A 26492-nucleotide genomic window follows, 5' to 3' on the forward strand; every position below is an offset into this window, starting at 1 on the left:
GATTTGATTTGTAATTGTAGTGATTGGATTTCTTTGAAGGCAGATAGATATAATCCTCTATCTATCCAGACAGCATTGTTCTTCAAAATAGAGCTTGAAATGTCCCTTTTGACAACAAACGCAAAGCCATTACTTTTGATTGTGTTATTCCTGGCACAATAATCATATGATTCTCTGATTCAAAATGGCCAGTACCAGTCCATTTCAGCTCACCATTTTTGACAACTTCAAATTTTTGTGGATTCATACTTCATACATTCCAAGTTCCAATTATGCGATTGTGCATGTTTCTTCTCAGTTTGAGTTGTGCCCCATCAGAAAACGAAGACCTGGAAGGCTTTACTCCCACACACTTTGCTCCGTTGACATCACCATGGTGGACTCTACTTTGAGTGAGCAGCTCTTCTTCAGTCGCATTTTGAGTGCCTCCTACCCAAGGGGACCAACCCCTGGCACTGTCTCTAACACTGTTCTGCTTGCACTGTTTGTGACAGTGTTTCAAAGCTATGCACAAGGTTTTCACTGGCTACTTCCTCTTCAGTCTGTTCTTTGTCTAGAAGCTCCCCAGAACCTGTATACGCTGTGTGACCCTGCTGGCATTTGAAATACTAGTAGCATGGCTTCCAGCATCACCAAAAACCAGAAGCGACCATAGTACGCAAATTGATAGACAAGTTTGTCATCACCGGACTCTTAAAAATGGGCATCCCTGCATTGTGACTTTGATTTCTCCAAGTGTGTTAAAGGCTAACTTACTGGCGAATGATCGAGTCATGGGGAGGGCAGAGATGTGTGCTGAGGGAAAACTCCATGTAAGAGATTTCTCCAGGACCAGAGCTACGCTAAAGCTGGTTTCAACATGGCAGCCTTAGAGCAAGAGAGGAGAATGAAATTATTCTCTGTATTAGAGCTTAACTTCTGAACACTAGGTTTGAGGAAGGCTACTTTCTGGTGGCATAGTGGGTCACCAGTTGGGCTGCTAACCAAGGCAGCAGTTCGAACTCCCTAGGAAGAAAGATAAGGCTTTCTACTTTGGTAAAGATATACAGCCTCATGAATCCAGAGGGCCAGTTCTACTTTAATATATTGAGTCGATATGAGTTGCGATCAAGTGAGGTAGTATAAGATGAAAGCTCCAAAGACATATTTTAAATCTCCACATAGATTCAGCCTCCATTGAATTCTAACTATTAATCAGCAGTGTGAATCATTTCGGTTGAAGGCAGATTTCTATCACTCCCTAGCCAATGGGGGTGGGGGGAGGCAGGGGGTTGGGGTTGGGGTTAGGGGATGGGCAGGATATCCTTGATAGGACTGCTTGGTCATGAGTCCTACCTTGAAAGCCTTGATCAGAGGGCTCTTAACCTGTTTCATATTATTTATCCAGAATTGTGTATTCTCAATCTTGGCTCCTTTCCTGCTTATGTAGTCCCACCTGCAACTGTGACATATTGACCCACCACTAATTATGCTTTTGTAATAATTTCCCTTGTATTCCTATTTCAGTGGCCCTGTTTCTATAAATCTTTGGACACCTTGGACACACATATCACCTGTGCTTGTCTCCCTCATCCAGATGATGTGCCTTTGTTTTCTTTAAGGCTTAATAAAGGTATCTTATTAAATTATATATGAAATTTAGGTGGGTTTTTTTTCCCTCCCCCATAACACCTCCAAGATTTAGGAAGAACTTCAAGAAATTCTCATATCCTTTGGGCATGAGAATATTTTAAAGGGCAGCTTCAGATGGTGGGCCCCAGAAAGGTACAGCGATGAGAGATGGTGCCAGTATGCAACAGCCATCCTCCCAAGCGAAGTGGGGCTTGTTCCGCAGCTCCCCATCGGACAAAGGCCCACAGAGCGGAGGCTCAGCTCCACCCTCTCATTTGGTCTTGCGTTGCGGTGCTGGAGTCTGAATACAGAATGTAAGACCCGGACGGGTTGCTCTGCTGCCTTAGCCGTCTATAATCTTCAGCGATTACAGGCTATGTGCGCTGAACCTGGCCCCGCTCGCCTGGCGCTCACCAAATGCGGGGCGTAGATTTCGGACTCTGACGTGGGAGACCGAAGATCACGGTAATGTAAACAAGCCCGGTAAAGGAGCAGAGTCCAACTCCCCAAGCCCCAAGCCCCAAGCCACCGGAGAGCAGACGCTCCCCTCACGTTATCTCGTGCTCCGAGCGGTCGGACCCGATGCCGGAAGCAGAAGTCACCGCAAGGCCTTCTGGGGAATGTAGTCTTTGGGGCCAAGGCCTGAGAGGGCGGGGCACGGCTGGGAACGTCACTTAGCTTTATCTGCATGGCTCATGCAAGTGGGCTACAGAAACAAGAGGGGGATCCTGATACTGCAGCGGTCACTGGCCAGGCGGTTACTGCAGGGCACCCACAGCCCGCACCTGCGGAGGCCTGTGGAACTACGAGTGACTCCTGCACCAGCAGGGGGCGGTGCTGACGTCCCACAGAGGATTCTGGGTAACGTAGTCCCGGCTCGCCGCTGGAGTAGCTCTCCAGCTGGTGGCTGAGCAGCCCTTGTTCTTTGGTGGCACTGGTGAGTGAGACTCCCGCGGGACCCTGCCCGTAGCCCTGCTCTTTGTCCCCTCCCTCCCCGCCCCAGCCGTGGGAAAGAAGATCTTGAGGAGTTGACGCTTGAGACCGCGCCGGTGGAGCGGGGTGCAGTTGGGGGCAGTCGTGGGGACGCGCTGCTGGGCTGAGGCCGTGCTCGCCCGGATGTGTCTGGGCGGCGTGGGTGTGCATCTCCGAGGGAGTGTGGTGACTGTGGAATCTGGTGGTAAACGGAGTCGCGCTCAGCCTTTCGTTCCAGAATTTTTGTGAGCTGGGCAGAAATCTTGGAATGAGTGGTCCTATTCTAAGTCTACTGGTATGGGGAGTGGGGTGGATAAATAGGCATTTCGGGACGTGATATTCCCAAAGTAGTGGCATGGGGGCCACCTGACGGTCCATGTGTCTGGGTCTGAGTGCAGGGGAGCTGGTGTTGTTGCTTCGGGCCCATCTACTTTTAGGGTTTGCTGGACAGAGTGAGGGTCGAATTGAATTGGCCAAATTTGCCTTTGGTGGACTGGAAGTGGGCAGGCCATTATGGGTACTGGGGTGTAAAAGCTGTTTAAAATAAATTAAAGCTCTAAGAACCTAAACCATAAGGTTTACTCCGGGCAGTCATTCTATATGAATTACAGGGAGATCATTCCGACTAACAAACCGCATGCAAAGGACCAGAAGTGGACAAGGAGGGAGAAAAATAGAAAATCCAGTATTGGCAAATTTTAGTATGACTTCCCCTTGTTACTGACATCTACAGCTTTGAAGTTACAAGGTGATCTCTGGCCCTTTACCTACCTATAACCACATACTTTAAAAAATTAAAATTAATTAAGCTCAGCTTTGAACAGGAGAGAGCAAATTAGCAACTTTGGGTGAAAAAAGCTGATGGTGGGGTTCATTTTTGGTTAGGATTTTTTTTTATGGTTAATATTTGGTCTCACGAGTAGGAAAACCCTTAAAATAACACAATTGTTACTGTTTTTTTCAGTAGTGATCTCTCAGGGACTGTCATTGACCACAGGAATCATGGAGTCCCATATCTCTGGTGTAGCTAAACTTTAGGGTTCCTTATCTCATTTTTAACTTTTTATTTTGAAGGCATTTCAAACAGCCAGGAATAGATAGAAGTCTATAGATTCCTCACCCAGATTCAACACTTTCCTCACCCAGATTCAACCCTTTACTGCTTTGTGACCACCTCATGGCCAATCCTGATTCCTCTCAAAATCTTGACAGCCCACACCGACACAGGCTTGCCATCACTGCTTTTACTGTTTCATATGATAGCCCTGCAGAGCAAGATTTCACAGTTTCAGTCATTTCATAGCTGTGTCACCTTAAGCATTGTTCCTCAGTGTTCTCATCTGTAAACTGAGGGTAGTAAATAATATCTATTTCATTGGCAGTTGTTAGGATAGAATGAGTTAAAACCCACACCAGGTTTGGAACCGTTTCTGGTGTATACTAACAACAAATAATAACTTTTATTGTTAACAGCAAACCTTAAGATTCTAGAGGCACAGAGAAGATCAGCTTCATCCTCAATGTTAGCGACATGTCAGGGCAGGCTGTGTGCACTCACAGCTTACATACTACCTGTCCCCAGGAAGCTGCCTATCGGTCTTTTATGGGTGCTCCTCTGTTTTCCCTGATAGAGTAGTTTGGAGCTAATCCCATAGACATGTCACCTGCTAATGCGTCTGTAGGCATCTCTAACCTTAAGGACGTCTTGTAACATTACTACAATTTAATTATACCTAGCAAAATTAAGAATGAATATTTAACACCCTGAGCAATGTAGTGCTGACTCATTGAGCTGCTGATAGCAGGGTCACTAGTTTGTAAGCAGCAGCTACTCCACGGGAGAAACACGAGGCTTTCTACTCCCATAAAGAGTTACAGTCTCTTGGACTCGTGTTCTCTCAAGGTGCACAACATCCTTCACAGGCCACACCAGAGGGTCTTAACGTGGAAACCCCACTACTTGAACTGGACTTTACTTCAAACTCATTTGTAGCCTTGGACTAACGGCTGAAACTCAGTGGTGTGAGAAGAAGCAGGTGACTGCCAGCCCAAGGGCGCAGGACTGGAGAAGGTTGGACTTTACTGTGCATCGCTCGCCTTAAGGGTGCCGGATAAATGGTGACCCAGACACCACACACTTACTATTTTAATGCCCTCTGTGCTTCACTGTGATATGTAGTCATCTGATAAGCATGTGAATAATTCACCATTGTGAATAAATATTAATGAAAGTTTTACCCTATCACCAACCCCCATTGTTTATGTAAATAGTACCCAATTACTATATATACTCATGTATAAGCCGAGTTTTTAGCACATTTTTAATGCAGTTTTTGTGGTAAAATTAGGTGCCTCGGCTGATAATCGGGTTGACGTATACTCGAGTATATAGGTAATTAAAAGTTTAATCAGTACAAGCCAGCAGTTCATGTATTGTGGTTCATAGCTGGCCAATACTTTTTAATTTCCCTTTTGCAACAATATTTTATATTTTATACTATTAGCTAAATTAATGACACTATCAATGTGTAATGGTTACACATTAGGCAGCTAACTTGAAGGCCAGTAGTTCAAAACCAGCCAGCTCTGCCAGAGAAAGGCTTTCTATTCCTATAAAGATTTATAGTCTTGGAAACTCACGCGGGTGTTCTGCCCTTTCCCATAGGGTCAGTGTGAGTCAACATTGACTCAGTGGCAGTGGAAGTAATGCCTCAGAACATTGATGATGTTCTCTAACATAAAATGACAGTGATGTCTCTAAGGTGAACCAGAGACATATATAAGTCATAGATAAATGAATGCATTTGGGGCTTACACTTAATTCTAGCCCTAATCTAAGAACAATTAGTTTTTGTCATGGCTCACTGTCATGAAGAGATTACTGAAGATGTGGGTGCTACAGCAAAGTGCTGAAGAAACTACATGGTGCCCAGCTATCCCAAGGAATACTGTCTGGGGTCTTAAAGGCTTGTCTTAAAACAAGTCAGCCATCTAAGTGAGGTGTCAACTAAGCCCAAATGGAAGAAGCACACTAGCCTGTGTGATCCAATAATAATACATAATATCTTATTGTAAGCAATAAAATCAAAATCCAAAGGAGGGAATGGGATCAGCGCTTAAATTGTGAACATCTGGTTTGCAGAAGGCTGTGGATGACTGTGGAAACCCAAAGTCAATTTGCAGGTTCACACATGGTTTCAGTTGAGAGATGTGAATAGCTTTGCTCATAGTTGATAGATGTGTAGAGTTGAGAGATGTGAATAGCTTTGCTCATAGTTGAGAGATGTGAATAGCTGAGAGATGTGAATAGCTTTGCTCAGACAGAGAGCATTGTAAAGTCCATTAAGGCAGATGCAGCTAGGTTAAAATGTAACATCATTTGATCTCCCTTTTGACTAATTTTAAAGTTGTTTCAGTTTTTTAAAAAGTGTAGGAAACACACTGGATTAAGCCTCTGGTGAACTTCTGACCATCACCGAGAATGTGGACAGCCTGGCTGTCATGCAGAAGGCCTGCATAGTGGATTGTTGCAGGTGCATTTGGATTAAAGTGTACTAGTTTATAGTTTGACCTTTTGACCCATTTTCAATTTGCTCTAGTTTCTAATATTTTCTGCTTTCTTTTTGATTGAGGTTTTTATCTGTTTTACTTTGTTGTTAGTTTCCAGTGTTTCTGTAGATGAAATCCAGGGTAGGGGAAGCTACAGACAGTCACTGAATTAATGGTCCCTTGAAGGGTAGGACAGGGGAGGTTGGGGGCAAATGATGAGTACCAAAGTGAAGAAAATGCTCTTAAACGGATTGTGGTGATGATTGCACAACTCTTCTTGATGTGATTGAGCTATTGAATTGTGTAATGTATGAATTATATGCCAATAAAACTGTTTTAAACAAAAGTTGTAGTCTCGGAAACCCACAGGGGCAGTTCTACCTTATGCTATAGGGTCTCTGTGAGTCAAGTCCAACTCAGTGCCATTTACTACCCGTTACTGTCCTTTCATTTTCTATTGAAATAAGACTTTTTGGCTCTGTTCACCAAAAATATATTTTTGTCAAGGTCTCCAATGTGGCTTAAACAGTTCCCAACCACGTTTTGCAGAGTTATATTCTTTCACCTTCTTAAAACATCCTTTCACTGTGTTCTAGGTTTCTAGATTTTTCCACCCAGTCTCTGAGGCTACTCTTGCTAACTTTCCCTTTTCTCTCAGACTTGGCTTTCACTCCACTGTGAAAGGCCGAGCTTCTTCTCCAGCTAAAATTTTTCTTTCAGTCCTGACTGTTCTTTATGTGCCATCTCTCTGTGGTCGTGGTTATGTATACATATTATATCCTGGCCATCAGTTCTTTTACCGAAGTTCTCTTGGTCATGAAATTGGTGTTGTTAGGTGCCATCAAGTTGGTTCCTATGTACAACAGAATGAAACACCCCCAGGTCCTGCACCATCCTCACAAATGTTCTTATGTTTGATCCCATTGTTGCAGCCACTATGTCAGTCCATCTTGTTGAGAGCCCACCTCTTTTTCTCTGCCCTATACTTTACCAAGCAGGATGTCGTTCTCCAAGGACTGTTCTTTCCTGACAACACGTCCAAAGTATGTCACGAATTAGTGTGTTAGTCTGGGTAAACTAGAGAAACAAATCCAGAGACACTTATATGTGTATAAGAAAGAGCTTTATATAAAAGAGCAATTGTATATTGAGAAAACACCCCAGCCTTGTCCAGATCAAGTCCATAAACCTGATATTAGCCCATATGTCTGAACTAGTCTGTAAATTCCTCTTCAGACTCACACAACACATGCAATGATGCTTAAAGCAAGAAGATCACAGGCCAGGGGGTAGAAAGTCTTGTGGATCCGGTGGAAGCATCTCAGGGGAAGGTGGGGAGAAGGATGGGTATCCACGTGACTCCTCCAGCTCCAGGGCTCTGGTTCCATCAGCATAGCTCCATGTGTCTTGTCAGCAGGAAGACCAAGCAGAGAGTATAGGTCTGGCCCCCAATGAGTTATTTATCTTATTAGCGCCTCCAAATGAGGCCACCAATATGTGACCCAGTTAACAAGCTAAACTCCCCCCCTTCACTCTTACTAGTCTAAAATTGACACCAGATTATGTAACTGCCCCAATTAGTTAAATGATATTCATTTTAGTAGTCTCATGGCTATAGAATTTCCCAAGCTCTCACATGTATAAAACATTATCTTTACCCTTTTTAGTTGAAAGAAGGATCCCTGGTAGTGTAGTGGGTTACTAGTTGGGCTGCTAACCAAGGTCTGTATTTCGAAACCATCAGTTGCTCCAAAGGAGAAAGGTGAGGCTTTGTACTCCCGTAAAGATTTATAGTCTTGGACTATAACCTACAGGGACAGATCTACACTGACTTATAGTCACTATGAATTGGAAACCACCAGACGGTAGTGAGTTTTTTTTTTCCTCTGTTGTTTACTTAAAGGATCATGTGGCTCGATATAGAAGGAGCCCTGGTTGCAAAGTGGGCTACACATTGAGTTGTTAATCACAAGATCAGTCGTTGGAACCCCCAAGCCACTTCCTGGGAGGATGACGAGGCTTTCTACTCTTGTAAAGACTTCTAGCCTGGGAAACCCAGAGGGGGCAGCTCTAGGATTGTTTTGGGTCTTCCTGATGCCTGATACCTAATCCCATCAACACCTCATGATCACACAGGCTGGTATGCTTCTTCCATGGGACTTTGTTGCTTCCCTGATAGATGGCTGCTTGTTTAACTTCAAGCCTTTAACACCCCAGACACTATATCTTTTCATAGCCGGGCTCCATCAGCTTTCTTCACCACATTTGCTTATGCATCCATTTTGTCTTCAGCAATTGTGTCAGGAAGGTGGGCATAAAAGAATACCAGGTTATTAGAACAAAGTGTTCTTGCGTTGAGGGAGGACTTGAGTAGAGGCCCAATGCCCACCTGCTAATACTTATCATATAAATATATGTACATAGACTTATATCCCTATAGTTATATATTAACATATATTTACACATATACATGCTGTGATAGTTACATAATCTGTTAACTTACGAAGGGGTGGAGTCTAGCTTGTCAATCATGTCGCAGCTTGATGACCTCATTTGGAGGGGCAAAGGAGATAAATAGCTCACTGGAAGCCAGACACACTCACTCCCTCCGAGACACTCCTGTAGAAAAGCCAGATGGAACTAGGCTGATGGCAGCCAGAGCCTTGGAGCGGAGGAGCCATATGGTGACCCATGCCGGTGCTAAAATGTTTCCACTGCCACTGGATCCACAAGACTTTCCACCCACTGGCCTGTGATCTTCCTGCATTCGGCATCATTGCATGTTTTGTGTGAGTCTGAAGAGGAATTTATAGACTGGTAACGGACATATGGGCTAACATTGGACTTATGGACTTGATCTGGACTGGGATGTTTTCTTAATGTATAATTGTTATTTTATATAAAGCTCTTTATTATACACATATGAATGTCTACGAATTTGTTTCTCTAGTCTACCCGGACTAACACACATGCCTATATTGATACCTCTATAAATGTCTTTTGCCTCCTCGTTTTTTTTCTCTATTTCCTTTTACTTTCCTCCTGTCCCACTATCATGTGCGACCTTCATTTGGCTCTCAGTAATTCCTTTTGGCTACATTGCACTTGATAAAACCCCACCAGGCGTTCTATGCCCTCCTCACCATTGATTTTAGATTTCTTGTTGTTCCCTTGTCCCAGGATTTGTTGGCTCCCTCCTCCCTCCACCACCTCCTCCTCTCCCAGGTCTCCCTGGAATCATCTTTGTCTTTCTTCTTGGTAAACTATCCTAACTACTTTATATAGACAGATGTAGGAAAAATGGCTATAAATTATTCAGGTCTGCCTGCTGACTCTTATGAATGTTTTCTGATTGGGTCTGATGAGGTGCCAAGCCCTGCCCTGCCCCACCCCCGCCTCCCAGTCAGAAGTCTATTTTCGGGATTCCTCAGGGATTTCGTTGCTTTCCGCCCCTTGCTGCTCTGTTGTGCTCCCTTTGAGTTTCACCCCCTGGTGGGGGTGGGGTCAGACTGGGCACAAATTTCACACTGTATCTCCAGGGCTGTCCCCTGTAGTGCTGTGGGTCAGTGAGGGGACACCATGCCTTGTGGTGGGGTAGGCCCTATGGTCCTGTGCTTTGGCTGCTCCGAGCAGGAATGTCGCCCCTTGATAGGCGAGGATGCAGTTCTCTCTTGCTCTCTTTCTCTCTCTCTGATGGCTCCCATGTGCTCTGGGCAGACCCCCACCCCCACCCCCACTCTCCCTGTGCTATATCTTCAGTGTTGTCCTCTGTAGTACATTCTTCTGGGGAGGGGTCAGTATAGCTGGGATTGGGGCCCGCTCTGGAATCCTCTCTGTTAGTTCACTGATCCATGCTGGTTAGTGCCCTCAAGGCTTGGCTCACTGGGGATGAGGTCTGGTCCCTCTCTCCCTTTCCTCTTAACTCTTCCCATCTAAGAACAGGAGCACCTGGCGGGTGATTCTACTTGGTCACCATTTTGACTCCTCCCACCTAATGGTATAATTTTTGATACCATTTTTTTTCTTTTTAAAAATCTCTTTCTGAAGTCCAGTGAATCCTCATTTTATGAGATGCTTCCATCGCCACTGGATCCACAAGATTGTTCACCCACTGGCCTGTGATCATCCTGCCTTCAGTATCATTGCATGTGCTGCATGCAATGTGCTGAGTGAGTCTGCAGAGGAATTTATGGACTAGTCTTGGATTTATAGGCTAATATCGGACTTATGGACTTGATCTGAACTGGGCTGAGATGTTTTTTCAATATGCAATTGGTCCTTAATATATAGCTCTTTCTTACACACATATGAATATCTCTGGATTTGTCTTTCTAGTCTACACAGACTAACACACTAATTGACCAAGATACTTCTGAGACTATAGCCCTAAATCTTCAAATCCAGTAACCCAATTCCATGAATTGTTTACTTATGTCTAAGAAGTATCCATTTTTCTGCGACGTTCTTAAAGCAAATCCCATAAATCATCTCTATCCATACTTCAATATGCATTTCTTTGAAAAAACAAATGTAAAACCATTTTCACAACTGCCAAAGTAATAATGCTACATTAATATCATGTGTTCAGGTTATTTTTCATGTTTCTCCAAAGACATGAAAAGCATCCTCCCATTTGGTTTGTTAGAATCAAGAGAGTTTGGGCCTGAGCCTGTCTGTCACAGGCCTGGCTCTCTGTGCCCCTTTCCAGCCTGCTCCTGGAGAAACGAACAGTGATAGCCTGGTTGTGGGGCTGAGAGCAGACCAAGTTGCACTCACGGGGGACCTGACAGTCTCATTCCTGTTTTCCTTACCCAGATCTGCCTTCTGAGACACTCTCCTTTAGGGACACCAGAAAGAGGATGCTCACAGGGCTCTGGAGAGCCAGGGGAGAGGTGAGTGTTTCCTGCTCTTTCCTACGTCATAGGGTGGACACATCTTTTTCTTGTCCCTGACTACCTCGATACCTGGCAGACTAGTCCAGCTTCACCCTGAAGGTATGACACATCTCCCCTGAGCCCACCCTGAGCTTCCCTCTGATCCACCTATTACCAGGTCTTCCAGCAAGGAGTTTACTCTGAACAATATGCAATTCTGCACTACAAGATAGTGTCTGAATTCTTTTATTTAGCTTCAAGACATGTCCAGGCTGCTGAACTCCCATGATAAAACCTGTTCCTCATTCTTTATTTTGCCTTTAATTCCAGCCAGATAGTGGACACATTGCACACATTGTAAGTTGTGTCTTTGCTCCTGGTTCCCCTCTCCTGCTCCCTACATGGCTCATTTGGAATGCCTTAGCTTTCCCCTCTTGCCTTGATTCCTTTTCATCCTTCCAGAAGATGAAATTCCCAGGCCTCTCCCATGAAACTTTCCCTTATTTCTCTATTGTAGTGACCTCTCTATTGTGTCATTCCTTTGACCCAGTAACTGAGAACCCTGGCTATGCTGGGGAACTTAAAATACAAAAACAACAACACTAATTTCCTGACTGATTTCAGAGAGTCTGATATAATTGATATGCGGTAGCACCTATGTTACCTGTGAGTAAAAGGAAAAAAGAAGCAAACCGCTGATGATCATGTGTATAAGCACAGTGGTAAGAACCACTGCCACCTCTGTTTACAATTCTGTGCACGTCGGGCTGATTAGACCTGTGACTCCGGGCGCTCTGGGCAAGAGTGGATGTCTTAGGGCCATTCCCAAGACTGTGCAGTGTAGGGAAAGGGAGTTGGCAGATAATTTGACAGAAGTCTACTGAGAGGGAGGAACCCTGGGGAAGGAACAATAAAAGCTTAGTGGGAGAGAAACAGGGTTCTTCTCAAAGATGTTTTTGTGTGGAGCATTAACCAGAGCAAATCCCTGGGGCAGCTTGAAGAGAGCCGACCAAGAACGACCCTCAGCTAGCTGCAGAATTGACAGCTGGGCTAAGAGGCCCACAGCTAGGCCTTGCCACCTAAAGGTAGCCCTGCAGCATTTGCACAGCGTGGAATTTTCAATGGGATTCAAGAGTTAGGCTTATGAGACATCTACCCTAACCCTTATGGGCTGCTGATTTTACCAGCCTGAAGCAAAACTGACAAAGATCCTTTAATTCGGTCACCAAAATTATTATGTAAGTTTTACATTTACGCCCTATCTTAGAACACCTCCCTATAGCATTGTCAACTCTAGAATTTTTAAGTAGCACTACCTTCACCGAAACTTTAGATTCTAAAGCAAGGATATTTTTTCTATAAAGGACCAGCTGATAATTATTTTACGTATTGTGGTCTATCTTGTCTTTAAGTCCATTGAAGTATTTCTGTTACTACAGTGCATATGTAGGAGACAGTGCATAAACAAATCCCTTTGCTGATTTTAACAGAAATTTAGTTACAAAAACAGGCAGTGGGCCTGATTTAGCCCTTTGACCATACTTTGCTGGCCCCTCCTCTAGAGGCTGGATTTCCAGGCAGCACAGAGTTTCCATTTTATTTCTTCTCTTTTGTTTAATTTTCATATATTGTTTGCTTTTCTCTCTGCCTAGATTTAAAGTTCTACAAAGTTAAAGACTCTCTTTTTCACATTGATATCCCAAAACAGCTCCACAAGTGCTGGGGAGAGAGAGCAGTGTAAAGTTCTTAGAACACGGGTATCAGGGCTGCTGTCAAAGGCAGAACCATTATATATTTCTCAAGGCATCCTTGTCCCTCACCCTGACCCATGGGCGTGGCTGGCTCCTGGATGTGCAGGACTGTGTTTTGTGTTCCAGGCACACATGGCATTCAGGGACGTGGCAGTGGATTTTTCTCAGGAAGAGTGGCAGCTGTTGAGCTCTGCTCAGCGAAACCTGTACAAGGAGGTGATGCTGGAGAACTATGGAAACCTGGTCTCCCTGGGTGAGCATGGCTCCTCTTAGGACTCCCTTCTTGCCCCAAAGCATCGCAGACTATGTTTGAAGCGCCCATCATGCTGTTAGGACTTTGCCTTTGCAAAGACTTTTTTTACTTGCTTCCCCAGGGATGGTCTGAATTCTATCGAGGTAAATGTTATGAGAATGATGAGGGTAACAAATGTACAACTGTGCTTTACACAATTGATGTATGTATGGATTGTGATAAGAGTTGTATGAGCCCCCCCAATAAAATGATTTAAAAAAACCCAAACAAACAAAAACAAAGCGGTAGATTGTGTGAGGGAGAGAGGGGGTGGGAGAGGGGAGAGGGCGCAAGAGAAAGAGAGAAATATTGATTTTGATTGAGATTCCGCATTTTTAGGCCTTTTCTCCTAGGCTGGGGTTCTCCCAGGACATCTTCACTAAACTAAGGAAGTATTCATCCACCAGAATGGTGTAGCAAATCAACAATAGCTCTCTCATCCTAGTTTACTGCCTTTACTCTTCCCTTTCATGCTGAGAACTTACTAGTCTCAATTCTTTGATTCTGCCTTTTGAAATCCCCACCTAGTTTGGCTTTTGAGTTCTGGAATGGGCCCTTGGCCGCATTATTTAGTCAAGATATTTTCTTTTCCTGTGTGCAGGTATTCGATTTTCTAAACCAAAACTCATCACCGAGCTAGAGCAAGGAAGAGAGACCTGGAGAGAGGAGGAAAAATGTCAACCACCCATATGTCCAGGTGAGTGGGGGACACTGGAGAGGTGACATGTAGAGTGCTCAGCTCAGGTTGGGAGGGAGGAAACATGGCTGAAGTTTGGGGAATAAGCTGCTCTCTTGACCTAAGCTGGTATTTAGATTGCCTGGCACCACCTTCCTTCTTTCTTCCTCAGGTGAGGGGCTGGCTTTCTTGATGCCTTTTCTTTTATCATTTTATTTGTGGCTCATACAGCTCTTATCACAATCCATACATCATTGTGTCAATCACATTTGTACTATGTTGCCATCATCATTTTCAAAATATTTTCTTTCTGCTTGAGCCCTTGGTATCATCTCCTCATTTTTCCCCTCCCTCCCCCATGAACCCTTGATAGTTTATAAATTATTATTATTTTTTCATGTCTTACACTGACTGCTATCTCCCTTCACCCACTTTTCTGTTGTCCGTCTCCCTGGGAGGGGATATGTCGATCTTTGCGATCGGTTCCCCCTTTCTCCTAGCCACCTTCCCCTTACTTGATCTCTTTTCTTCTCCTAGGAAGAATTTTTCCCTTTCACGGGGTTTTTCTTATCTAGCTTACTCAGTTCTTTCATGTTTTGGGGTTCTTCCTCTTATTGATACTAATTTTTTTTAAATGTAGACCAGAAAAGAATATGGGGGGAAAGCGAGTAAACTACAGAAAGAAGGCAGCTCAGTGGGACACAGGAAGGCTAAAAAGCTCATTGAGAAATTGAAATCCAGTTCCAAAAACCTTGGGAGTTAATGGTTTTTATATTTTCTGTTTGTTTTTATTTTTGTTGTTATTTGTTTGAAACTAGCCCATGCGTTACAAAACGATTGAAGTCCAGTTTCAATGTTACTTTTCTTCTTTTTAAACCACTCAGATCAGTTTTTGGTTGTGGGAAAGGAACGTTGTTAGGTTATATTCTTCCACTCTTTTCTTTCTTTGGCCTTCCATAGATGCATTTTTGTACCATTTAGAGGAGCTGTTGTTTCTCTTTTGTTTGTGTGTTTTGTGACTGGAAAAAACAAACACATACTAAACTCATTGCCATCAAGTCAATTCTGAGTCAGACCAGCTGGTGGGTTTGAACCACTGACCTTATGGTTAGCAGTTCAACGCATATTAACCAACTATACAATCGGTGCTCCTTGATTTTCTGTTGTTGTGTTGTTGTCGTTAGGTGCCATCTAGCTAGTTCCAACCCACAGTGACTCTAACACAACATAAGCAACACTGCCTGGTTCTGCACAATCCTCACAATTGTTCCTATGCCTGAACCCGTTGTTGCCGCCATGGTGTCAATCCATCTCATGCAGGGCCTTCCTCTTTGTCGCTGGCCCTCCACTTTACCAAGCAGGATGTCCTTCTCCAGGGACTGGTCTCTCCTGACAACATCACCAACCTTGCGTCGAAGGAGCACTCTGGCCCTATTTCTTCCAACACAGATCAGTTTGTCCTTATAGCAACCCCTGGTGTTTTCAGTGTTCTCTGCGAGCACCACAATTCAAGTCTTGTTCCTTGTCCGGCTTTCATACGCATTCAAGGCATTGGAAAATACCATGGATTCGGTCAGGTGCACCTTAGTCCTCAAAGTAACACCCTTGCTTTTCAATACTCTTAACGAGGTCATGTGCAGCAGATGTACCCATTGTAACTCATTCATCTTTTTATCTGACTGCTGCCTCCATGAACATTATTTTTGTAGATCCAAGCAAAACAAAATCCTTGAAAACTTCAACTTTTACTCTATCATAATGTTACCTGTTCATTGAGTTGTGAGGATTTCGGTCTTTTTTACATTGGGCTGTAATCTGTACTGAAGACTACAATGCTTGATCTTCATCAAGTGCTTCAAGTCCTCCTCACTTTCAGCAACCAAGGTTGTGTCATTTGTCTGTGGCATGTTATTAATAAGCCTTCCTCCAATCTTTATGCCACATTCTTCTTCAGATGATCCAGCTTCTCTGAAGTTTCGCTCAACAGACAAATTTAATACGTATGGTGAGAGGACACAACCCGGATGCAGAGCTTTTCTGGTTTTAAACCATGCAGTGTCCCTTGTTCTGTTCTTACAACCGCCTCTTGATCCATGTACAAGCTCTGCATGAGCACAATGAAGTATTCTGGAATTCCCATTATTCTCAAGGGTATCTGTACAGCAGTTTATGATGATCTACAGTAGTTTATGATGATCAGCCAAAGTCCATCTAATATCAGCAATGCTATCTCTTGTCCCACATCCTCTTCTGAATCCAGCCTGAACCTCTGGCAGCTCCCTGTCAATGTACTGCTAGAACTATTGTTGAATGATCTTCAGTCAAATTTTACTTACATGTGATATCAGTGATATTGTTCTATAAATTGAGCATTCTTTTGGGTCATCTTTCTTTGGAATGGGTACAAATGCAGATCTCCTCCAGTCAGTTGACAAGTGGTTGTCTTCCATATTTATTTCCTGGCATAAATGAGTAAATGCTTCCAGTGCTTCACTGGCTTTTTGAAACCTTTCAGTTGGTATTCCATGATTCGGGAGCCTTGTTTTTGGCTAATGCATTCAGTGCAGCTTGGACTTCATCCTTCAGCACCATTGGCTTTTGCTCAAATGCTACCTCCTGAAATGGTTGAATGTCGACTCGTTCTTTTTGGTACAGTATCTTCTTTTGATGCTACCTGTATCATCGAATGTATTGCCCATCGAATCTTTCAGTATTACAACTTGAGGCTTGAATTCTTTTCTTGAGTTCTTCAGTTTCAGACATGCTGAGTGTGTGCTTTCTTCTTGGTTTTCTAAGTCTAGGTCTCTGCACATTTCAGTATAATAGTTTAATTTGTTTTCTCGAACTGTCCTTTGAGATTTCCTGTTCAGCTCTTTGACCTCATCGTTTCCTCCATTTGATTTAACTATTATTAAGAGCAAGTTACAGAGTCTCTTCTGAAAGCCACTCTGATCTTTTGATTTTATGTTAGGGCATTGGAATTTTCAAGAGTATTTTGTGTGTGTGTGTGTGTGTGTGTGTGTGTGTGTGTGTACACACTACTTTCTACAATAACGTTTTAGGCAGACAGCCTTCTGCTTTTGCTTGTTACCCTTCCCTCTGACAGCTCTTTCTCTCTTCCTGGTTTTATTAGTATCCATATCACAGTTTTAACTTTTCAGTGTTTCCCAAACACAGTAGAAAACACACTGTGCTCAGTCTGTCCATCAAAAGATACCACCATTTAGGCAAAATATTAAGCAGTAGTCAATCTTCCTATTAGAGGGTATTGTTCTCTCTCTATCTCTCTGGTTATTACTCCCTTTTTCTTCCGTTTTTGCAACTACAGTTTTAGTTGTAAGATCATACCCAGTGATCCCCCTCAGGGTTTACTTTTGCTCTGAAGTTTTATCCAAGTTTTCCTTCCTGGATGTGGGGACTGCTTATAGCTGAGCTGACATTCAGTGGGGGAGCACAGCAAACCTCCATTTCAGGAATGGGGTGGGGCTGGCACTCTCCAGAAGGGCCTCCCAGAGATCTGTCTTGTTGGTTTCAGAGCCCCACTTGGCCCGATGGCGGTTGTGAGTAGTTTCCATTTAGGTGACCCTCTTCTGGACACAAATGTAGGTAAGTGTTGGCGTTCACATCAGTCTAGCAGGTGAGGGAGCGTAAAGAGCACCTGGACCATTCCAGGAGGGGCAGATCCCCAGTGTGTTAGACAGGGTTCTCTAGAGAAACAAAACCAGAACGCTTATAATTTTATACATATTTATATAGATAGATAACATAAGAAATAAACAGTTAATTAAGTTATAAAACAGTACAAATGGATCGGTGCAACTCACTCCCGTGAGACAGTTGTGAGACACTGGCAGTCCTTCAAGTCTTGAGGGCCGCTGGGTAGTCCTCTGTAGAGCAATTCAGGCTATGCGGGCACAGGCAGCAAACAGCAAGGCAGGTCACCAACAGTCAGCCAGATGACAGGGTCCAACAGTCCCCTGCTCAAGAGATGTAAATTCCATAGTGTAGTGAAGCAGGTCTTGAAGGAACCTCATATTACAGCAACACAGTCTACAAGTTAGGTGTTCCACAGGTTGTGTAGCTTGCAAATTGAGGCAGAGAACAAGTAAGGGAGCCGCACACTGGTCCGATGATCAAAGAACAAGAGACAAGAGAAGTGAGGCTCACCGAGCCATTTCTCTCTCTGCCCTTCAGTTAGTCCCACGTGTTCATTGGCCATGTTGGCACAATAAATGTTCACTATCTCACCCAGGGAGATCTCTTTTGTTGCTATCAATAGTGTGTTGACTATGATAGTGTGTTGACTATGGCTGAAGCCTTCACTCAAGATGCCTGCTTCCTGGTACCAAGAGCCTCAGTCAGAAGCCCTCAGTGCTGAGTAAGCACAAAGAGAAGCAGACAGTACCAAACTGAGCCCAAGGAGATCTGTTCTGTTGATGTCAGAAGTTTGATCTGTGGGTACACAGGCCAGATCTGTGGTGCACATGAAGGCATGCAGAGCACTGACTATGAGAACTGATTTCTGTCGCAATTCTCAACATCTTGCGATTGACAGTCTAGGAGGTGCTAGCATATTCCAAATGGATCCTTGGTGAGAGCTGCCTTGTTGAATTTTAAATATAAACCTGGGGTCCTAGCCCTTGATATGGGCATAGGGTGTAGTGATTATAAAAACAGGCTCTCTGTGTGATCCAAAGATGACCATAACAAAATCCAAATGATGATGGGAAAAGTATCTGAGCTAAAATTGTGAACACCCTATTTGTAGAAGGAGAGGGAGGACAGTGGAAACCCCCAATCCACCTGAAGACTTATCTAGTCAGATTAGGTCTCTAGCCACAGGCAAGTGTCTCTCACAGCTTCACTGTCAGACAGATTATTGTAAACTTGATTCTGGTGGATCGAACCATGGTATAATACAAGGGGTAACCCCCCCCCCAAATGGAATTTTTTTTCAAAGTTATGCATCTTAATTTTTTTTTAAAACAACCTTAGCACCTTCAAAGTTCTCTCCATTATACTTAATACATTTGTCAATCTGTGATTCCATTCTTTTTTTTTCCAATAGAAAGTAAATGTTTAGAAAATAATGATGGCAACACATACACAAATATGCCTGACACAATTGATGTATGGATTGTTATAAGAGCTACAAGAGCTCCCAGCAAAATGATCTTTAAAAAAAAAAATCTTAAAAATTGACATTTGATGTATTGGTGAGCTGAAAAAAGTCATGTGGAAATTAGAAAATATATAGAACAAAATAATAAAATGCTATGTAGCAAAATTTCTGTGCATAGCCCATATAGTATTTTTTTTAAATCATTTTATTGGGGGCTCACACAACTCTTATGTGATTCCATTCTTAGAAACTTTTTTCAAACTAATCTGTTTGGATGGCTGACAACACCACTCTCATTTTTTTCTTTTACCTCTTCTATGTTGTCAAATCATTGTTCTTTCATTTCCCTCCTCATTCGAGGAAACAATAAGAAGCCACACAGAGTGAGGTCAGGTGAGTCAGGTGTGTGGGGCAAGAGAGGCATGCTGTTTTTTGCCAAAATCTGCGGCACTGAGATGGCTGCATGAACAGGTACATATCATGGTGGCGAAACAAGTTCGTCTTCTGCCACAAGTCAGGACTTTTTTTGTTGCCCACTGTTCCACTATCTTTTCAGAACCTCTAAATAAAAAGCTTGATTTACAGTCTGACCTGGTAGAATGAATTCCAAATGCTCTATCAAATGTTGACATTTCCGTGTATTTGGGAAGTTGACGGATATCCAGAACGAAGTTTGTCATCAATTGACAGTTCACCTTTTTTGAAATGAGAAAACCACTCATACACTTGAGTTTTCCCCATAGTGCTGTCCTTGTAAGTTATGTTCAACATCACCACAGTTTCTGCGGCATTTTTCCTGGCCATGAAATAAAAACTCACAGCCGCATGCTGTTCTCTTAAATTGGGCATCACAAAAAAAATGAGGTTCCTGTAAAAGTGCTTTTATGAAAAAAATTCACTGTGACCAGAGAAAACCTTCCTAGGCGACACCACGAAGTCAGAGCAAGTTGCTGGGCAAATGCATACTCTGAAAGCTCTGCTCAGCAGAGCTATTTTTCCTTTTTTTTTTTTGGGGGGGGGGTATCCCCTCATATACTTTGTCAGTTGACCTCCCTTTTGATCCAACCTGAATCTATTCTAGGCTTAAGTATTTTTCACCTGATACAGGATAGAAATTTATTCTCTGGCCTTTTAAATATTGTGGTCTTTTCTTTATTACACTTTATTTCTATTTTGATCATTGCATTATTATTATTTTCTTCTTGCTGTTTTGTTTTGCTGTTTCTGTTGTGAAGCACAGAAGGAGTAGAGGCATAGAGAAAATAATTAATGCAGTAGTTTAACGGGGATGTGGAAGGCAGACAGGGTATGGGGAGAGTGAGGGCATTTGAGGAACAAACAACGATTGCAGGAGTGGGGAAGGAGCACTAGGACTGATTGTGATGATGTATTTACAACTTGTTTAGAAAGTGATTTAACCATGGAAGTATATAATATGTGAGTGCTGTATCAAGAAAACTACTAAAAAGAAAAGGAACCAAGCTTCACCAATGGCTACCATGGGTGAAGAAGAAAGAGTTGTTGCTTAGGGGATATTGAGTTTATGTTAATGGTAGTGGAATAATTTGGAAAGGATATCAATAATGGTGTACAACATTAGGATTATAATCAATGGCACTGAATTATACATGTAGAAGTTGTGGAATTGGAGACTGTTTTGTTGTGTATTTTTTTTGCCAGATTTAGAAAAAACAATAATTACATGAATAGCATTGAGTACAATGAAGAATATGTTCTAGAATTTAATGTGGTGATAATTGTACAACTCTTCTTGATATGGTTGAATTATTGAATTGTATGACATGTTGATGAAGTCCTAATTTATCTGTTAAAGAAAGAAAGAAAAGCAGGCTCCTTTGCTAGGGGCACTTTCTTAGTTCACAATTCCCAGTGGCTCCCTTCACTAGGGAAAGGGGCATGGGCTGGGAGAAGTGGTTTTCTTATTCTGTGCAATTCTTTGTTGATTGGCTGACTCTTGCTTGTCTGCAGTTCTCTGCTGCTTTCTTCTACTCCTTGATTCAGAAGCCTTAAAGCAAGAAAACGTCTTTTTCTTTTTGTATTGGGGTGGTGGTGGTGGTGGCATGGCGATTGTAACAGTAGTCTGTGTATACCACCATTTCCCCAAATCCCCACACATGATCTTTTTAGCTATTTTTTTATACTACTTTCTATCCTAGAGCTTATCCAGACTGAATAACTGCCCTCCTTCTCTCTTGCACACTCTTTCTCTCTCTCCATCCCTATATCCTCATAGGGAAATAGAAGAACATAAGGACATTTATTTATACATAAGTTACAAAATTAGCTGTGTCTCAGTCAAAACAAACATGTGTGCACCTGGATTCTATTCATATGGTTAGTAATGGGTTAAGAGATAATTGTAGTAAAGGAAAACATGACTACATGTTACCCCTAGTTATAGGCCCCAAACGGTTTGTGATGCTTATTTGAGTGTTTATAATCTGATGCTAGAACAGATTTTAGGAATAGGTTTTCTGGATTGTCATAGATGTGACACGTGGGAATGGAACAGAAAAGGAACTTTCAATTAGGATAATATTTAAGTTTTAAGCATTTTGAAGAATAGTGGATCAAGTGTCATGATCAGGAAAGGCAGAATTTCTGGGCTGCCCAACCAGTTTCCATTCTGATTCAGACCTTTCTCTCTGCAGCAGAACCAAAGCCGGAAATCCAGCCCTGTCCTTTCTGCCCTTTGGATTTCTCCAATCAGAAATTCCACAAGCAACATGTGCTCTGCAGTCATGCCCCTTGGATGTTCACCTGCTTGTGTACTGAGCATTGTGTCCAGACCGGGAATTCTTGTTCAGAAACACAACAAAAGGAACAACCTTCTGATGAAAGATCCTGGAGTGGCAAATCAAAAGATCAAGAGAGAGAAGGTGTCAAACCTACTTATAGAAGAATGAAGGAACCAACATTAGCGACTTTTTCCAGGAAGCCAGTCCAATCTGAGAATGACATCAGAGGTTTGGAAATAGAGGCCAGTGAAGCTCAAAGGGGCATCCCCGAGGAAACAGACAAATTACTAAAGAGGATAGAAGTCTTAGGATTTGGTACAGTCAACTGTGAAGAGTGTGGACTAGGCTTCAGCAAGATGACAAACCTACTTAGTCACCAGAGGATACACTCAGGAGAGAAGCCTTATGTGTGTGAGGTTTGTGAGAAGGGCTTTAGTCTAAAGAAAAGCCTTGCTAGACACCAGAAAGCACACTCAGGGGAGAAACCTATTGTATGCAGGGAGTGTGGGCGTGGATTTAACAGGAAGTCAACCCTCATCATACATGAGAGAACACACTCGGGTGAAAAGCCTTATATGTGCAGTGAGTGTGGGCGAGGCTTTAGTCAAAAGTCAAACCTTATCATACATCAGAGGACACATTCAGGGGAAAAACCTTATGTGTGCAGGGAGTGTGGGAAAGGCTTTAGCCAAAAATCAGCTGTTGTTAGACACCAGAGAACACATTCAGAGGAGAAGACTATTATGTGTAGTGATTGTGGACTGGGCTTTAGTGATAGATCTAACCTCATCTCACACCAGAGGACACATTCAGGGGAGAAGCCTTATGCTTGCAAGGAGTGTGGGCGGTGCTTTAGGCAGAGGACAACCCTTGTCAATCACCAAAGGACACACTCAAAAGAGAAGCCTTACATTTGTGGGGTGTGCGGGCACAGCTTTAGCCAGAATTCAACCCTCATCTCACATAGGAGGACACACACTGGGGAAAAGCCTTATGTGTGTGGGGTGTGTGGACGAGGCTTTAGCCTGAAGTCACACCTCACCAGACACCAGAATATACACTCAGGGGATAAGTCCATCGTATGCCAGGATTGTGGTAGAGGCTTTAGCCAACAGTCAAATCTCATTAGACACCAGAGGACACACTCAGGAGAGAAGCCCATGGTGTGTGATGATTGTGGGCGAGGTTTCAGCCAGAAATCAAACCTAATTGCACACCAGAGGACACATTCAGGAGAAAGGCCTTATGTATGCAGGGGCTGTGGGAGAGGCTTCAGTCACCAGGCAGGTCTCATCAGACACAACAGGAAACACTCAAGGGAGAAGCCGTGTATGTGCAGGCAGTGTGGACTTGGCTTTAGCAATAAGTCAACTTTAATTGCACATAAGCAGTTACACTCAGAAGAGAAGCTTTGTGTATGTCGAGAATGTGGTCAAGGCTTCATTCAAAAGTCTCACCTCCTCTTACATCAAATGGCACACAACGGGGAGAATTCTTATGTGTGCAGGACATATGGGCAAAGCTTTAACCCGAAGCCTCACCTCAGTAAACATAGGATAAAGTCTATCTTTCACAAGCCATCACTCCATGCTGATTTGGAGGCTTGTTCAGGGCAATCTTCTGTTCCTTTACACTCCCTTTGAAAGTAAAAATTACAACATGGACTAGGTAACCGAAATTTTTACACTAATAAATTGGAGTAGAAAACTGGATCCCTTAAGTGATCAAAGAACATGTGACTGAGTTTACTTTCTCCCCACTATCTTTTCCATGTATTGTGGCCTTTTTCTTTTAATAAACATTGCTTCTTTACAAATCTGTATTTCTGGCTGTATATGTTATTCACTTACTAGCCTGTAAAGGTACGACAATAAGGATTGGCAAAGATATCTTGAACTCCTAAGGCACGTGCTGCTCACAAATTCAGTTTGTTGGAACATAAGAATTTATGTGAAGCTTCTTAGCCACATACTCTCAATTAGTTCACCGATTTATAAAGTTAGAAATATAAAATGATTTAAAAATATATATATAACCTGCCATATTTCTTTGCTTGTATTACAGTCCCAAGTAGTTTTGCTCAAAATAAGGAAGGCAAAGCAAGATGATGGAGTTCTAAGCTCTTGTACTCTCATAGAAATATTTTTTTAAAACTAACAACAACAAGCAGAAACTGGCAGAATCAACTAGGTCAGAATTCTGGAGATCAGTCAAAAGGTTTACAGCAATCATAAACACTGAATCAAGAAAAGAGGCCTTCAAAGTGGCAGGAAATCTTCACTTTCCCTGTGCCCTCAACTGGGCATGGCAGCAGTTTTAAGCGGTGGTAGCCTGTGTTTTTGGAGAAAGACCGTCTGGTTCTAAAGAGCAGAACAAACTTTATTTGCAAATTATTACATGTTTCTGTTCTAACTTGTCTGAGTATGAAGCACTGAAAGCTGAAGTAACCCACAGGTACCTGAGGCAAAAGATATTGGTTAAAAATGCCAAAAAACTGATTAAGGAAGAATGTTGCTGCCAGGTAACAAATGACAAGTGTGTTAGCAACTTCTGGAGACATCCCACCAGGAAGCCAGTGCTACATGGAAGCCAGAAAAACAAGCTAAGCTCACCAAAATTTCTTAAAGTTGGAGATCAGCAATGTTTTTTGTTACTGTCACCCCTTCACCAATGACCAATGATCTGAGCTGCTCTTTGCACCCCCCTTTCCCTGCACAAGCTGAACCTTCCCTGCCACTGTTACAACCCACGCAGCCAAACCTCTTACTTCACGGGCCTCTGCGTGGATAGTAGACCACATGGGCAACTTAATGCAAACATCCTCACCACCCAGCAATGCTTTTCCCCACCACCATGTGGCCGATGTGTACACTTACCAACACTGACAAAGGATTAGGAATTGCTACCCACACTGTGATTTTATTTTATTATTTTTGTTTTATTCCCCCCGCCCCCCAGTTTTTCTTACTGCCTCTTACTTTCACTTATCCTGCACATTCCAAGGAGACATTGGAAAGCCTGCAGATCTAGTCACACCCACCCAAACACCACCACATCATTTTTTAAAACTATTTTCTACCTCTTTTCCTTTATGAGCACAGACCCACCTATGTTCTCATTGCCATAACAATAGAACTCTACATCCATGACCAGGCTATCCCCCATCATTTGAATTCTTTTTCCATCTCTGCACATTTAAAAATTTCCTCCTCTTATATTTTACTTTCTTTTGTCTTCTACCCCTATACTCTTATCTGTCTTCTTTAATGCTACTTCTAAATATATGCATACATAAATCCTCTTCTGCACTAATTATTTCCTTATATGTTTCTCCTGCTCTACCCACTATCTCTTTTCTCTCCTTTTCCTAGTGAAATTTATTTTCATTTTCTTTATTATCTTCCCTCCCCAATTATGTTCCCCCATTACCCATCTCTCCTTGTCTCTCATTTTCCCATTGTCCATTTCACCACTGTATGTTTTATGGCTTCTATTAGACCTCTCTCCTGTCACTTGACAGAACTAACTACCCCTACACATCTCAGCAGCACACACACCACTAACCACTGCACCAAGATGCTATTGAAAAAAGCAATAAACCACAGTACACACAAAAATTTAAAACACACACACAACCTCTCAAACTCAATGGAATGCTCTGACAAAGATGTCCTAGGACTGTCAGAAATAGAATTCAAAAGTGGTATTTAGGTTCCTTCAAGGGATGTAGGGTGTGTTCATGAGAACAACCCAAAGCATTGAAAAACTAGAAACCATACACCAAAAGGGACACCAAAAGATAGTAAGAAAACAGAATCAGACAACAGGGCAAAAGATTTAAGTAATAGATTGGAATAAAGGGGTAATTGAATCAGAGAGCTTGAAGACAATTACTCTGATTCTAAATAATGAGGGAGAAAAAAGCAAAATAATCCAAAGAAAGCCTGATAATGATGTAGAACACTGTCAAGAGAAACAAATTACATCTATTGCAGTCATGGAAAAATTAATTTTTTACAGAAAAAAATAGTAAAAGAAATCACAGAAGAAAATTTCCCCAACATCACAAAGGAGGAGAAAATGACTGTTCAAGAAGCTGAGAGAACTCCAGACAGGATAAGTTCCAATAGATAAATATCATGACATATTGCAGTCAGACTCCAATTTCAATCCTGAGTGCAGAGAATCAGCAAGAGGAAAAAAAAAAAACTAAAAGCAACATAAAGGACACCACACCATCTAAAAGCCAATACAACGAAAGCAACACACAAAACAACACAGAATTAGAGGACAAAGACATGAATAAAACCATATACAAGAAAAGGAATAGAAACCAAACACACAGCAAATTGACAGCAACAAACCCACATATATCAATAATGACAATATCAATAGATTAAATACACCAATCAAGAGACAGAGATTAACAGACTGGAGTAGAAAAAAATGACCCATCTATATGCTGCCCACAGGGACAAACCTTAAACTCAAAAAGAAAACTGAAAACTCAAAGGGTGGAGGAATATTTACCAAGCCAATGACACATATTTTAAAAAGCAGCAATGGCAATATTAGTATCCAAAAAGTAGACTTCAAGGCAAGTAACATAATGAGACAACAATGGACCCTACATAATGATTAAAGGAGCAATAGAACAAGGAGACATAACCACGACAAACATATACATCCAGTGAAAAAGCCTCAAAATACATCCATCAAACTTTCAAAGAACTGAAAAGACACATAACTTGACAATAATAGTAGACTTCAGTCCACCACTCTCAAGGAAAGACAGTTCATCCAACAAGAAACTCAATAAAGACACAGAGGAAGGAGCTAAACAACACAACGAACTAGCTCAACTGTCTAGACATACAGAGCACTCT

The 26492-nt window shown here is 42.5% G+C and overlaps 1 protein-coding gene across 4 annotated transcripts; it reads left to right on the plus strand.

The window, feature by feature from the left end:
• The first annotated feature begins 2504 nt into the window (after positions 1 to 2504).
• Positions 2505 to 23428, plus strand: ZNF133 (zinc finger protein 133). Of its 4 annotated transcripts, none has more exons than XM_045295324.1 (5): positions 2505 to 2548; positions 10948 to 11024; positions 12884 to 13010; positions 13651 to 13746; positions 21520 to 23428. In XM_045295324.1, the coding sequence occupies exons 2-5, from the start codon at positions 10992 to 10994 to the stop codon at positions 23247 to 23249; spliced, it is 1986 nt and encodes a 661-aa protein (XP_045151259.1). In that variant the 5' UTR covers positions 2505 to 2548; positions 10948 to 10991; the 3' UTR covers positions 23250 to 23428. The 4 variants fall into 4 exon arrangements, with proteins under 4 accessions (XP_045151259.1, XP_004697865.2, XP_045151260.1 ...); XM_004697808.2 differs by having other exon boundaries at positions 21523 to 23428; XM_045295325.1 differs by lacking the exons at positions 2505 to 2548; positions 10948 to 11024; positions 12884 to 13010 and adding an exon at positions 17261 to 17331 and having other exon boundaries at positions 13660 to 13746.
• Positions 23429 to 26492: the final 3064 nt, after the last annotated feature.

Source organism: Echinops telfairi, unplaced genomic scaffold (assembly GCF_000313985.2).
Source record: "Echinops telfairi isolate 266 unplaced genomic scaffold, ASM31398v2 ScPeMD7_5592;HRSCAF=6446, whole genome shotgun sequence".
Lineage (NCBI taxonomy): Eukaryota > Metazoa > Chordata > Mammalia > Afrosoricida > Tenrecidae > Echinops > Echinops telfairi.

Bases quoted from the DNA above. Each gene is read 5' to 3' on its own strand.
- ZNF133 (XM_045295324.1), top strand. From the start codon at position 10,992: ATGCTCACAGGGCTCTGGAGAGCCAGGGGAGAG. The intron at 11,025-12,883 runs GTGAGTGTTTCC...TTTGTGTTCCAG, and splicing joins TCTGGAGAGCCAGGGGAGAG to GCACACATGGCATTCAGGGA. The intron at 13,747-21,519 runs GTGAGTGGGGGA...TTCTCTCTGCAG, and splicing joins TCAACCACCCATATGTCCAG to CAGAACCAAAGCCGGAAATC.